Source organism: Macrobrachium rosenbergii, chromosome 8 (assembly GCF_040412425.1).
Source record: "Macrobrachium rosenbergii isolate ZJJX-2024 chromosome 8, ASM4041242v1, whole genome shotgun sequence".
Lineage (NCBI taxonomy): Eukaryota > Metazoa > Arthropoda > Malacostraca > Decapoda > Palaemonidae > Macrobrachium > Macrobrachium rosenbergii.
Window position 1 is genome coordinate 53,048,261 of NC_089748.1, and position 15,337 is coordinate 53,063,597.

Below are 15,337 nucleotides of genomic sequence, written 5' to 3' on the forward strand. Positions count from 1 at the left end.
ATACGATTTTTTTGTTCATTATTACTCTATGTACAAAATAGCCATCACTGATGGGGAAAGTAACCTAAAAAATATACATTAATCTTATTCCATTTAATAAGATTCTGATGTATGAGATCACAATTAAACAGGTACTTAGAGTCGAATGTCTTCTCAGTACGAGACTAAATGTCAAGGTCATACAGAGAATACATCATTGTTTGGAAATCAGAGTTCAGGATTAATGAATCAGCGAATATTAAGCAAGTTTCTCAAGCATTATGCTTTAAGACATTTCATCTCTTCTCGCCAGCCTTTCCTGCGTCTCGTTCGTGTAGTGTGAATAGTTTTTCTTGCAAGACTTCTCATCTTGAAGTGTTGTTCAAGACGTCTGATTGTCAAGTGTTGTTGTTGTAACTCTTGTGACTGTTGTTGTTGTTATTTTTCCTGTCTATCTGCATTTAGAAACCGGAGTAATCTCCAGTTCGAGGGGCTGTGAAGTGACTCCCACCATCCTCATGACCATATCGACTTCGTTCTGTGCGTGAATGTCGAAATTTTGGACGAGTTTGGCCAGCATGAGGTGTAGCTGCGTCTCGGCGATCCTCCTCCCGATGCAAGATCTGGCCCCTATGCCGAAGGGAATAAAGGCGTAGGAGTGAAGTTTTCCGGAGGCGTTGTTACTGCCCCTCTTGGCGGCCGCGGCGAAGGGACAGGAAGCGGAGGACGCCGGGGAAGACGAAGAAATTGCTTGCCTGCTCGGGGGACCACCTGTGCTGCTGTCTGCGGCGGCGTCTCTCACCCATCTCTGCGGGGCGAAGGCGTCTGGATTGGGGAAGTAGGACGGGTCCCGGCCGGTTGAGTACACGGAGAGAATCACCATCGTCTGCGGAAGGTAACAAATACGTGTCCTTGAGTTTGATGGTTTTAAATGCGATATGATGAAGGGATAAACATAGCTAAGTAAACGGTATCGATATGTACTGTACACTATATATATATATATATATATATATATATATATATATATATATATATATATATATATGCGTGTGTGTATGTGTTTATGTGTTTGTGCATTAAATATAAACATATTTGAATATATACATATTTGTTATTAGTGGATGAAAATAACTATTTAAATGCAACTCAAAAGGACCGGGTAGTCTGACGAAAGAATTAAATCATGAATTTTTTTAAGATCAAATGATGTAAGTAGCTTAAAAACTAGTAAACTATTGATTAATGTTAAGATTTAATGAGTCATCGATGACATCTTTCATGACAGTTAAATTTTTGCTTAGGGTCTAATGAAATATCGAAACGAAAGAAAATAAATATAAAGATAACAGAGAATCAATCAAAATCCTAAGTGTTAGGATACTCACCCCTCCTGGCACTAAATATCCTCCGAGCACCGTATCTCTGTCGAGGGCTCTGGTCAGGAACGGGGCTACGGGATACAGTCTTAGGGACTCCTTGACCACGCCCTTGAGGTATGGCATGGAAGAGAGATGCTCTCCTTTGACTACCTTCGAGCTTCCTGCGGCCTTGTGAATCTCCTGCCGGACTCTACTCACGACTTCTGGGTGGCGCCCAAGGAGGTAGAGGGACCAGATGGCAGTGTGTGAAGTCTTCATGAAAAGAAACAAGAAGAAGAAGAGTTGAAAATAAACGAGCCGTCTATTGTCGTATCGTAAGATAAATTGTTTCAAATTATACGCTGGGAAGTTCAGCTCTATGTGCAATGTTAGCTCCGCTCGCAGAAGATACGTGAACTGAGTCGACTAAAAGGGTGCAAGTTTTGGTTAAAAAAATTGCAGAGGGAAAGAATGCGATGAATAATCAGAGAGAATCGACAAAGGAAAACCTTATCTTTTCCTTTTCCATTGTTGTTAACGACATTTTAAGCTTTACGAAGATTCTTCTTCAACAGTGAATGCAACTCCACATCAAGTGTCCAAGTTACGATGTTACGAGTGCAGAAGTTTCAGAATTTATTTGATTTCCATGCAAGCAAGCACCATTTCAGAACGAGAAAAGGCAAAACAAGATAGCTGAAGCTGAAGTCCGCGTGGTGCAATGGAAAAATAGAAATATGGGACGTGACATTCAAAAGGAAGAAAGGCGAAGCTTCAGGTATGATAAGTGTTGTTGGAATAAGCCGCAAGTCGCAAAACTATTCTGCGCCTGTCACAGATGACCTCTGATTATCTCTCTCTCTCTCTCTCTCTCTCTCTCTCTCTCTCTCTCTCTCTCTCTCTCTCTCTCTCTCTCTCTAGAGCGTTAAGCATTATATAGATTCTCTGGTACTATTACCGTTATGTTTGCTTCAGATGCTTAGCAGTGCACATGTTTCGTTTTGCACATTGTCAGCTCTACAGGTGCTTAACTTGACTAGCTATTAATCTTGGAATTTCTTTATCTTTTCAAATAATGCGTTACCATAATTCTATCATCGCAAAGCTAAAACTCTATAGACGTTTGTGTCTAATAGTCTTTAGCCAGAATCTTTAATTTTGTAGGCGTTAGGCTCAACAGCTTTTTATATTTTTAAGCGTAGGGATTTATAGCTTGCACACCCTTAGTCTTTCAAACTTTCCTCTTTGCTGATCTTCAGCGTTACATATCTTTACCTTTGCAGATACCTAGCTTTAACCTAAAAGAACGGCGTCAATAACCTAAAAGAACAAGAAGATATCTACTCACCGTGTCAGCTGCCGCGAGGAAGAGATCTGTCAGGAGTCTCACGATGTTTTCTTCGTCTAGTTTCTCTGTAATGAGCAGCTGGTCCAGGAGGCTGTTAGGAGCCCCTCCTTTCTCTAGGCGGGTCTTGGAGTCGTGCAGGCCTTTTAGTACCATTTCTTGGCCTGCAGACGAAAGCGGAGATGAGATGAAATGAAAATAACAAGCTATTTATCGATATGTTGCTCAACGGTTTGGCCTGATTTAAATTTTGGTTTCCTTGAACGATAAACAAGCGTTTCCCCTTAAATATTAGCAAATATCTTCAAAATTGTAGAAGCACGTAGATTAAAGGTTTCATTTGGCGGTACTTCTTTGATTCCGAGAGTTATTTAAAAATTTTATAAGCCTAAAAATGTCTAACATTGCCTAGTATTTGTTTAAACCTAATGTGTTACTCTTTCTTGAAAAGCTGCTCAGCTTCCTTACCAATATCTAAAGGCCCGATCAACAGCCTCGGCAAATCTGGTCCACATGGGTAGCTTCAGGGCCCTGGCTAAGGCCGGAGGGAACATGCCCATGGCACTCGTCTCCTTGAAGATGCCATGAATGGCGGAGATGAATTTCTCCATCTCCATGTTATCTTCTGAAGAGGCGTCCGGCGGAGACCTTTTGTTATTGAGGAAGCCTAATCTGTTACCGAAAACCATCACGCCCAGAGCTGCGGAGAAGAAAACAATTTTCCGTGAGAAATTCTGTTTTTAAGATGATGTCCTTACTAAAATAAATGGGGTGTTCTCTTCATTTGTTTTTTTAGTATGAGCTCAGACATAATAAAACCATAGAAAACGATTGCTGTACCAGTAAACTTGATGTCTTCTACTGCATGACGTAACTGGATTAAATACTATGCAAATGGGCTTAAACATTTGTAATTTGCAAATTTCTTTTATAATATTCAATTTTCAAAAGTCTGAGTCTATATTTCTTCAAAGGTGAATTCTGCTATTCCAATGGCCGTTCATAGGAGGCGTGAGAGAACTGGCTGTCTGAAATATCTCTCAAATCACGAATGATCAAAGCGGAACATGGAAACCATTGATATGTTAGCGCGGAAACAAAAGACTGTCGAAGACATGTCTTAAGAAATCAAAGAGGTTTTCGATTTCGATATGAAAATAATCTTCGATTACTTGAAAGCATATCTGTGACATAAAGCGGCAGTTCGTGAAATACGAATATATATATATATATATATATATATATATAATATATATATATATATATATATATATATATATATTATATATATATATATATATATAAAATTACAGTTATTGTTAATGTTCCCAGTGCATCTGTTTATTTCCAAAATTATAAAATGAGCAATAGCTCATGACGAGAGAGACACTGCCATGTTGACAGCATTTCAGAAACTCGTAGCTTATTAAAGAACCTTCAATACAGACTGTTTCCGCGAGAGTTTATTTCTTTGTAATATCAGCTAATAAACAGATCCCTGAGCGACCTCTAACAAGTGTGAGGAAACAAAATTTTATTTAGTCATGAAGGCCTTCGTTGACAAGTTTAATCAGAAATGATAGATTTTACTATTTTACTCAAGATGTGTCATTGCAATTTAATTCCCTTTTTAATTTTTTTTTCGTAAAAGAAAACTATTGCGCCGGCTTTGTCTGTCCGTCCGCGCTTTATTCTGTCCGCCTCAGATCTTAAAAAGTACTGAGGCTAGAGGGCTGGGGTGGTATGTTGATCATTCACCCTCAAATTATCAAACATTCCAAATTGCAGCCCTCAGCCTCAGTAATTTATTTAGGTTAAAAAGCCATAATCGTGCTTCTGGCAGCGATATAGGATATGCCACCACCGTGCCGTGGTTAAAGTTTCATGGGCCGCGGCTCACACAGCATTATACCGAGACCACCGAAAGATAGAGATCTATTTTCGGTGGCCTTGATATACGCCGTAGCGGCTGTACGGAAAACTCGATTGCTCCAAAGAAACTTCGGCGCAGTTTTTACTTGTTTTTTAATAATTAGCGATTTCTCGTTCCTGCAAATCTCTCGTTACACTCAAAGCGTCCATTAAAATTAATGACGCGTAATTAAGAGGTCACGTTGCTCGCACAATTCTTCTTTAATTTGATTACAATAACTGATGTTTTTAAGAGCTTTCATATAATAATCATAAACTAATTGGAGTAGCGAAGTTCACAGTGGGCGCTTATCATTCTCATTATTCAGATATATTAACGCAAACGATGTTTTCAGCCGCTTATTTTAGCCTTTACCTTGAACCCAGCAATTACTGAACTCGATGAAAACGATCTGTTTGTTCAGAGTTTATATAAACATAGCGTGTGAAGCTTTGCAGCTCAGTCCGCATTCCGGGATCAAGTAGGCCAGTACGCGGACGCTGTGTTGCAATTCTAGATTTAGTCGAACGTTTTCTATTTTTTCTTCAGCTTCAAAGGGAAATGATGGATTCCTTCTGGACGCGGTGTTGACGTCACGGCCATCAAAGAGAGAACAAGAGTAGAAAGGGGGGAAAGTTGACGGAATTTCTAAGGGAGATCTAGATTTGGGGTAAATGGATGAATATTGCATTTATCTTCAAATGAATTATCTGCGCTGTTTGGAATGATCCGTCGTATGTAATGACTTTTTTATTATTGAATTTGTAACTGAGCTTTTGTTTTTATCTCTGAATAAGTTCATTCTTGAACAACCCGTTTCACTGGATGACTTTACCGTTAGATTAAGAATACTGATTAACTGACTTCGCTTGAGAATAAATTCCTTTAACAAAGAGTCTATGACTAAATGAACTATTGATCTTTTAATGTTGTATTATCTGTGTCCGATAGAAGAAAGAAAACTTCTGTTTCATGTTATAAAGAATCACATATACATTACAAGAGGAAATTAACTGCACGGAACGAGCGACACTTCAGTTTAGTATAAGGAAGCACGCCTATAACAATTCGTCGTAGTTGTAGAGAGATTTCTTCATCTGTAATGGCACGGAACAGACTTTATAGCAGTGAATAAATAGCGGGTAATTCATTCATTTTCATCTATTTCCTTCTATAAGATTCCTCAAAGGGAAAACAGGTTCCTGTAAAATAGATATAGTCCCTTTTAATACCATCAGTTCTTTTGGTTCAGCTTATTGGCAGACCATAAGACCGACCGAGTAAGGTGAGAGCACCGACAAAAGTAGGACATGATAACGGTAAACTGAGGTGCAAGAAAAAAAAAAAAAAAAATGAGTAAATCAGACCACTTACATTCAATTCCCCAGCGGTACAGCTCCTTCTCCAGGTTCGTGACGACTCCCCCAGCATAGGAAGCCGACCAGTGTTGCACCAGCGAGTCGCTCACTTCTCCGAAGTTGTCGAAGTGGGGTTTTATGGAGTCTGGACGCAGAAGTCGGCGATTTAGGATGCTGCGGTTGGTCTTCCATTCTTCTCCCTCCCTGTTATGAAAGATGGAAAGGGGGTTCCAATAATATTCCTGATTTGCAAGAGATCGCCAAGCGAGAAAGACAGAAAGGAAGTTCCAATAATATTCCTGATTTGCGAGTGATCACATAAAGTTTCTAAAAATATAAAGTCAGCAGCGTAAAATTTATAAAAATCGAAGAATAAACGTGAAGAATGATTTGGGGGCTAATTTTTCATGTCGACAATATTAGATACTTTAATTACGTTGAAAATTTCTGTTTAGAGAGCTTCATGTTCTTGGGAAAATTTCGAGAGTTAGGGAAAACTGTTGATGTATAATCATATAACAGGAATCCGATTCACGTTAAAAATAAATAACATCACTTTACAAATTCAAAATGCACTGAAAAGAGAGAAAGTGATTTCGAATAACAACAATCCAAGAGATGGGAACTTCGTTAAGCTAATGGCGTCGATACTCGGCTGGAAATTCCAGGCAGGGCTTAATTTCATTAATGTAGGTTCTTTGACACTTCCCGAGGTGGTCTCGGCGAAGGATATGCAATTTCCACGCTTCGATGACGAAAGGCGTCGAAATTTAAAAGGAAATGCTGATTCATGCGTCGTTACTTAGGTTAGATGCAGCAACAATCCATTTGATAAAACTTGAATATAAACCTGAACAAAAATTTTGATGAATGTAAAGCTGGTCCTGTCATATCGCAAAAATAAATAAATAAATAAATAAATAATAAGAGAAATGTGACCTTTTCGCTGACATTCTCCTCTTGGAGAGTGGCTAGGAATATATTGTTAATTGTTTTGAAGGCTTGTGTATTTTATCGGTTATACGGTTTACTGTTTGCTGTAAACAAACGTCAAATTAATAGAAGCTTTCTATTTACTTATATTTTCCACACAGATGAAATGAAAATCAATAAATGAATAGATCCAATTCTCGCTATGCGCATAATATATACACACACACACATATATATATATATATATATATATATATATATACACACATATATATATATATATATATATATATATATATATATATATATATATATATATATATGTATACATACATACATACATAACACACACACATATATACATAATATATATATATATATATATATATATATATATATATACTGTATATATATACATATATATATATATGAAAACATTCCTGATGTAAAAGTCGATTACTCTTACTCCGAAAGAAGGAAGGTTTTGAGTTTCCAGCCACTGGCTACATTGTATTTCCTATCTCCTCAACACCCGCCACACGATCCCTCCCACCCCCGCTCCCTACAAACACACGAGCACACACAAGGAGTCGCCTTATATCATCATGTCACATATCCTTAACTACCAAGACGAGTAAACATACGTAATAGCTGACGTGAAACGTAGGGGATTGCTTGTTTATCGTATACGAGTATGTTTGTCTTTCGTTGAGTTTCCGAAGATGTGTACATATTATTTGTCACCTTTTCGTCTTTTGTTTCGATCTAAATTTCCTCTTAAATTTCATTTGCCTTGTATTCCATCCTAAGTCATATTTCCTCTCAGTCTCCCTCTTACAACAGGCACATTCATATATATATATATATATATATATATATATATATATATATATATATTTATTTATTTATATATATATATATATATATATATATATATATATATATATATATAAAATTTAAAATCCTAAATTTTTGTATTGTCAGAGAGTATTTCAATAATTTTATCTAAATAATCAGACTTCTGACAATACAAAATTTAGATTTTAAATGTAGATATTGAGTCATATTTTATAATTTATATATACATATATGTATATATATATGTATATATATATGTATATATATATATATATATATATATATATATATATATATATATATATATATATATATATAATAGGAACCACCCAGGGTTGGGGGGAAGAGTTCCCTAGCAACTGGTATATAACTCCTTTCTGCTTACTCACATGACGAAATGAAAAGAAGAAAAAGAGCTAACAATAGCTGAAAGAAAAACAGATAAGGTAAAGAGATAGAGTAAGGAGACTACACAGCACCTTGAGCATGACAAGTGTGGCAAGATAACGTACAGGGAAGAGAGAAAAAGGGTCTGCGTGAAACGGTCCACTGCAGTTTCCTTTACTTTGGGGAGAGAGAGAAAAGGAGGAAGGAACACTCAGGGCTTTTTAAATGAAAGCGTCTAGTAGCAATAGTAGTAGTAGTAATAAGCGTGATTTCCTTTGAAACGGCTCCTGCTATATGCAGTCCGAGCGCGCATAATAGTAGTAGTGTGTAGGAGTAGTAGCATTCGGGAATAGCCTTTGAAACGGCCCCTTTAATCGTTCTAATTTTACCTTTGGTTGTGCCTGTTATTCACTTACGCCAGGTATTTAATTACAAAACAAGGACGCTCGGGATGGTTTTGCCTTTATGACGGCGCCTCTTGATACTAATCAGTTTAACGCGCATTGTTTCCGAGAGCTCTTGCATCCCTTCCCGGTTCTTTTCCAAGTAATTATAAAATCTTTTCTCTTCTTCTGAGAGTCTTGCTGAAAGTAACAGAAAAGATGCTGGAATCCGCGGGAATTTTATGTTGCTAAACAGAATTGAATCGGCTCTCGACCTTGTACTTGACATTGAATCTCGTTTTCTACGAGGAGCCTCGCTGTCTGCTGGGTTTGAGTTCGGTTTTGTTGTCTGACTGACTCAGCTTTCTAACCTGACAGTGAACCTGTGCTCGTAAAAGCTCTTTCGCTGCATTCACTTCCGGTACCTTGAACAATGCGGTTTTTACAGTTACTTTACTTTTGATGCATTCTTTTCCTGTAACTTTATTTATTGTTGTACGTAAAACATTAGCTTGTAAATGTAATAATTGATAACAAACACAACTGCCATGGAAAAAATGGGAAAAAATTATATAAACAACGAAATCCTAAACTTTAACGCGGGAATAGTGTAATTTTGGGATTCATTCACAGTTTCGAAACTGAAGTCATTTGTTTCAAGATTGACATTTCAAATAACTTAAGTTATTGCAGAGAGGCAGTGATAATCATGTACACAAACCTGCATATATACACACGTATATATATATATATATATATATATATATATATATATATATATATATATATATATATATATATCCAGACACACACTATAGGACTATATATACATATATATATATATATAAATATAAATATAATATATATATATATATATATATATATATATATATATATATATATATATATATATATATATATATATATATGTATGTATATATGCATTATAATGCATACAATTTAGGGCACAATTTCTCTGAAGGAATAAATGTCACTCTGAAATAATGTTGCTAAAAGATTTACACAACAAACTATTCGATGGCAGTCTAACAAAACTATAGATTAAATGTGAACTTACTTTTCTTCTTATATTTTACAAGGTTGTCAACAGTCTGGAATGCTTAGAGGGTATATTTATGTGACGCGTTATTCAAAAAGAAATAATGAAATAATGAAGAAACATAGCATAGAATAACTCACATGAAGAAGAGTCCTCTGTTAGCTTGTCTGTCCTCGTTGTACAGGAGCCAGGCCTCCGGAATGTAATGTTTTGGGTACTGGCCCTCGTTGGCGAACACGTCCCTCACTACACTTGGGTCGGAGACGTACACCAGCTCATGCCCAGCCAAAGACTCCTTGAAGACACTGCCCAGTTCTCGGTGTCTTTTGGCGATGTAGTTGTGCTGGTTCTGTACCCCTCCGGAGGCGACGAACTCCGGCAGGGTACCGAGGATGGGCATGCCGGCAGACGAGGGCATCTCCTTGTAGGTTTTCGGAGATGCGAGTCCGTTGACGACGCCGCCCGGGGCGAGGGTTGGCTGGAAGTCCTCGAAAGGGGTGGCGAGAGTGGCTCTCTGTCTCCTCTGCTGCAGCACCTTCAGGTAGCTGCCTGCCCGGCGCAGTTGACGGCGAAACAAGGATATAACAGCAGTTGACATGTTGGCGTTCACTGTGCTTTGTGGTTCGGTAGTTTCAGAAGAAAGGTGTTTGTTCGTCTAGGACAGATGGCGAAGAGTTTTCGAAAAGTTCGTACTAGAGCGAGCGAGAGGAAGGAGCGCACTTGAGGACTCGTGGTTGACCGTCGTCTCCTGCCCACGTCGGCGATGCTTCTCTTGATGGTCTGGAAGGCCGACTGAGCGAATATGCTACGACGTCCTGTGCTTATAAACGATGTGTGTGGAGAACGCCCCTCACCCCGCCCCTGACGACAAGCTCTCCCCCTCGCCAACTCCGCCCACTGGCCTATTTTCTCACTCCGATCGTGGAAAAATCGCATTGACTTACCTTTTTTTTTAAATGATGACCGTTTTGCCAAGAACACTCTCTATCTTTAAATACATTTGTATATGTAATTATCGACCTTCTAACATTTTTTGAGGGGGCGGGGGCCCGGGGTTGGGGGGCTAAGCGCAAAATACATCAACAGGTTACACAACCGCTAAAGGGAACTCGGATAAGTTTCTGAATACCAGGTTACGTTTGGTGCCAACTCCAGCAAAAGGTTTAAGCGCTGGGAATGCAGAAGAAAAATATTTCACAACGCAAACGCTTTCATATACACGTACCTGCATATATATATATATATATATATATATATATATATATATATATATATATATATATATATATATACATACTACAGATATATATATATATATATATATATATATATATATATATATACATGATACAACAGATATATATATAAATATCAATAAACATGTATATATGTACAAAAGAAAATGAGACTCACACACATATATATACTATATATATACACATATTCATTATTGGATATAAGTATTTTATCGTAATATCAGCATGCATCATTTTTTAGCACGTTGCCATACAATGAACCGTGACGGTATGCAGAAAAATAAAAATTCTTACATTTATGCGCAGACTGCGTAAAGCGGACATGAAAGGGCTGAGTAAATTTATTACTACAGTAGCTGAAAGCGTGTTCCCGGAACAACCAAAGGTACAACGTATTACAACGGCTGGCTCTAGAAGGAGATCTCTTTTTTTCCTGTCATTGTCTGTGTGGGTGACATCTGAAGAACCAATGAAATTTGGAGAAAATATTCAGGGTACGACTATTTCCATACAATGGACCCCGTGGCTGTCATCAGTGAAGATGTTTCAGATAAGTTTCGTGGAAAACACCTCAATTACTATGAATATGACCATTATTGCACTACGAAAAAGTGCCTTTTAATATTTCAGACTTATGAAAGTCTTGAGGTTCGCAGCTCCGCCCTTAATAGTGAAACTAACATGCAATATTTCGACTTTCCATTTTGCTAAACAAGATGGAAAGACGAAACTTGCGCTGTTCTGAATATAAATTCATCATCCGTGACCTTGTTTTGATTCTTTTCTGTACAAGAAGGGACAAGTCTCTGTTGCCCCAGACGTCCTAATTATGGCCTTGACTAAAATGGGACATCGGATGTGACTGAAACTTTAACCTTTCCCCTTTTCCTCTGGTAATGATGGCAGATTCCCCTTCAAGCGACTTCTGATTAGGTTTATCGTACCTTGGGTTCCTTAATGCCGTTTAATTTAATTCTGGATGATGGAATTGTATCTAGGGCAAGGAAGGAGAACAAAAGGAAGAAGATACAGAAGAAGGAAAAAAGGGGGATGAATGAGAAATGGCAAAATTAAAAAACTAAATGCGAAAACAGCAAGGTATTTTCTTATTTCTTTTTTAGTTCTCTGTGAAAGAAAACTGTTGTGCCGGCTTTGTCTGTCCGTCCGTACTTTTCTGTTCGCCCTCAGATCTTAAAATCTACTGATGCTAGAGGGCTGCAAATTTGTATGTTGATCATCCACTCTCCAATCATCAAACACACCAAATTCCAGCCCTCTAGCTTCAGTGGTTTTTTTTTATTTTATTTATTAAGGTTAAAATTAGCCATAATCGTGCTTCTGGCAACGACGTAGGATAGGCCACCACCGTGCCGTAGTTAAAGTTTCATGGGCCGCGGCTCATACAGGATTATACCGAGACCACTGAAAGATAGATCTACTTTCGGTGGCCTTGATTATACGCTGTAGCGGCTGTACAGAAAACTCAATTGCGCCGAAGAGACTTCGGTGTATTTTTTACTTGTTTAATTCATTGCCGGTGGATTATTTCTTCTTTTCCTTTTTAAACGTTATTTGATTCTTAATTTCAGTCAGCTGTAATACCATTTATTGTTTACCTGCTACCATCATCTCTCTTAATTAATAATTTACCTTTATCAAGTCGTAAATTTCCATGAATATTTGCTCGTTATTATTATTATTATTATTATTATTATTATTATTATTATTATTATTATTATTATTGTATTATTACTAAGAAATTCACAGTATCACGATTAAATTGTTGTATGTTAAAAATCCACAGTTAAATCATTAAAATGTATTATTTATGAAAGATAAAAATCTTTTATGATCAATGCAATTTATTGATTTCATTGTGGAATTTTAATATGATTATTATTATTATTATTATTATTATTATTATTATTATTATTATTATTATTATTATTATTATTATTATTATTATTATTATACACTTCTCACGTACCGAATGTTAGCAGTTTATAGATAAATAAACAAATAAAATAAATAAATAAATAAATAAATAAATAGATAAATAAATAAATAAAGGCATTAGTAATATTTTGTTAAGAGATTTTTGAAAGGTTCGCAGAGACATCCCAGAGGGCCACGATTTTGACGTTTTGCAATAAGCTGTCAAGATGAGCCCTTTCAAGCAAGAACCGGAATCCACGTCGCTCTCGTAGGCCAGAGCCTTTCGAGACGGGTTTCTGGAAACTGCACAAGTTCTGAAAAGCCAATCTAATTTAGAAATAGCTTTTTGGAAGAGAGGAAACTGGAAAGCTTTGATACATGTATGCACACACAACATAGCACTGTAATAGCGATTAAAATAATGCTATAAATGATGAAAATGTGTGTGCATTTTCAGGGGGTGCACCGAACGAAAACAAAAATGATAAGTCTAAGGCTTATGCCAGCCGGATTTTCATTATTTGTTTTGGAATGACAAAAGATCTACGTTGGCGTTCAGTAAAATCACTCACACTGAATGATTGTCAGTTCACAGTACATAACTTTTACTTGGATCTTTATTAAAGGCCTTTAAGTGTGTAGACTAAGAGTTCTACAAGAGTTGTACAACATTATCAAACCTGTGCTTCATAAGTATTGTTATTGTGGATAAATCACTCAATAACAATTCTACCAATAAGTACGACGACATACCTTCTCCCCAAAAAGGAGACGCCCGAGACTTAGCTTTCTCGTTGTCAGCAAGATTTTTGGAATGAAGTTGCTAGCTATATGCTTTTAGTTTTCGGTAAAAGAAAACTGTTGTGCCGGCTTTGTCTGTCCGTCCGCACTTTTTTCTGTCCGCCCTCAGATCTTAAAAACTACTGAGACTAGAGGGCTGCAAACTGGTATGTGGATCATTCGCCCTCCAATCATCAAACATATCAAATTGCAGCCCTCTAGCCTCAGTAGTTTTCATTTTATTTAAGGTTAAAGTTAGCCATAATCGTGGATCTGGCAACGATATAGGATAGGCCACCACCGTGCCGTGGTTAAAGTTTCATGGGCCGCGGTCATACAGCATTATACCGAGACTACCGAAAGACAGATCTATTTTCGGTGGCCTTGATTATACGCTGTACAGAAAAATCGATTGCGCCGAAGAAACTTCGGCGCATTTTTTACTTGATTTGTTTTTGAAACACTTGCTGCAAACACCGTAGACATCTGATAAATTCACAATTTTTGGTTAACAGATAACTGAGTGCAAACATTAAATGTTTTCAAATTATGGGGTTGAAAAGGAGTTTTATGTAAAGCTGTAAAGGTGTGCTGAGTGCTAATAGTCTTAAAACTAGCTAGTATGTTATACTGGTTTGACCATGTGGGAAGAATGAGAGAAGACAACTGAAAAAGTTGTTGTAACCCGATTCCGGGGGGAAATGAGAGAGAGAAAATAGGAAAATGTTAGAATAGTGAAGTGGAAAGATTGCAGAAACAAAAAAAAAAAAAAAAAAAACAGGAAACGCTGGACTGAGCCCTATATTCAGTGGAATTAAAGGTTGCGATATATGTTTACAATTGGTGAGAGTTCTGCTGCGTAGGTTTTGTGTAGGCTTGTGAATTGACTTTGAAACGTAGACGTTTTAACAATGGTGTTATTTTTGAATTGTGAGTTAAAGGCTGAATGGATTATTTTTCATGGCAACCAGTTTTTTTTTTTTTTTGGTGGCTGTCGTTTTACAGAGAATAATACGTGCAGTCATTATAATTATTTTATATGTACGGTGGGTGAAAGAAAGAAAAATATTAAATCACTGCATAAAAATATTGGAACCTGGTGGGAAATATCTACATGAATATTGTGGCAAATGAAAAACAAAATTGTTTTAGACTAATTGCAGTCTAAATGAAGGTTGCCTGGGTTTTATTTTAATGCGCATCAGATTCAATTAAATATATCTACATTTGTATGAAACGTATCTTTGATGAGCAAAATTAATTTCTGCAATCGCATTTCTCGTCATGAGGAGAACAGAGTTCGCTAGGTCTGAATTTTTGCAACAAATTTACCAAGGTCTAAGACTCAGCGACCTGACAACTACGCGCTAAAAGCATAGCGTTATTTATTTATTTATTTTTTTTTTGCGTTCAAGGAAGTAAGTCATGTAAAGTTGTGATTTTATTTTTTGGTTAATGCCCGTATGCCTCCATCTTAAAATAAGACAAATTTACGTATTTCTTGGAACAAAAGGCAAACCCTGCCCAAATACTTCATTAGAGAGATCAAAACAAATTTCATAAAATCGCTTGTGACCGCGGAATGGCTTTCGCGGGCAGCGTATGAAATAGTTCTAGTTTTGCAATGAAATAAAATGCTAACGAAAATAAATATGCTTGTGCTAAAGCGTTAAATGCTCTTTTTTTTACCTTTGAATGCAACTGAAAAACAAGCGGCCTTCGTATTCATTGGTTCATTAATTGGAGACTGGTCTACCCGCCCACACGCAACAGGTATATATGTTGTCTTC

The 15,337-nt window shown here is 37.0% G+C and overlaps 1 protein-coding gene across 1 annotated transcript; it reads right to left on the reverse strand.

Moving 5' to 3' along the window:
• Positions 1 to 289: 289 nt before the first annotated feature.
• Positions 290 to 10,317, reverse strand: sad (Cytochrome P450 family protein sad). Its single transcript, XM_067107807.1, has 6 exons — positions 9,717 to 10,317; positions 5,972 to 6,159; positions 3,163 to 3,385; positions 2,689 to 2,857; positions 1,368 to 1,613; positions 290 to 865 (listed from the first exon to the last, which is right to left on the reverse strand). Exons 1-6 carry the CDS (start codon positions 10,172 to 10,174, stop codon positions 431 to 433), a joined length of 1,719 nt encoding a protein of 572 aa, XP_066963908.1. The 5' UTR covers positions 10,175 to 10,317; the 3' UTR covers positions 290 to 430.
• Positions 10,318 to 15,337: the final 5,020 nt, after the last annotated feature.

Bases quoted from the DNA above. Each gene is read 5' to 3' on its own strand.
- sad (XM_067107807.1), bottom strand. From the start codon at position 10,174: ATGTCAACTGCTGTTATATCCTTGTTTCGCCGTCAACTGCGCCGGGCA. The intron at 1,614-2,688 runs GTGAGTAGATAT...CTTTTCATGAAG, and splicing joins TCCTCGCGGCAGCTGACACG to ACTTCACACACTGCCATCTG. The intron at 866-1,367 runs GTGAGTATCCTA...TACCTTCCGCAG, and splicing joins GATATTTAGTGCCAGGAGGG to ACGATGGTGATTCTCTCCGT.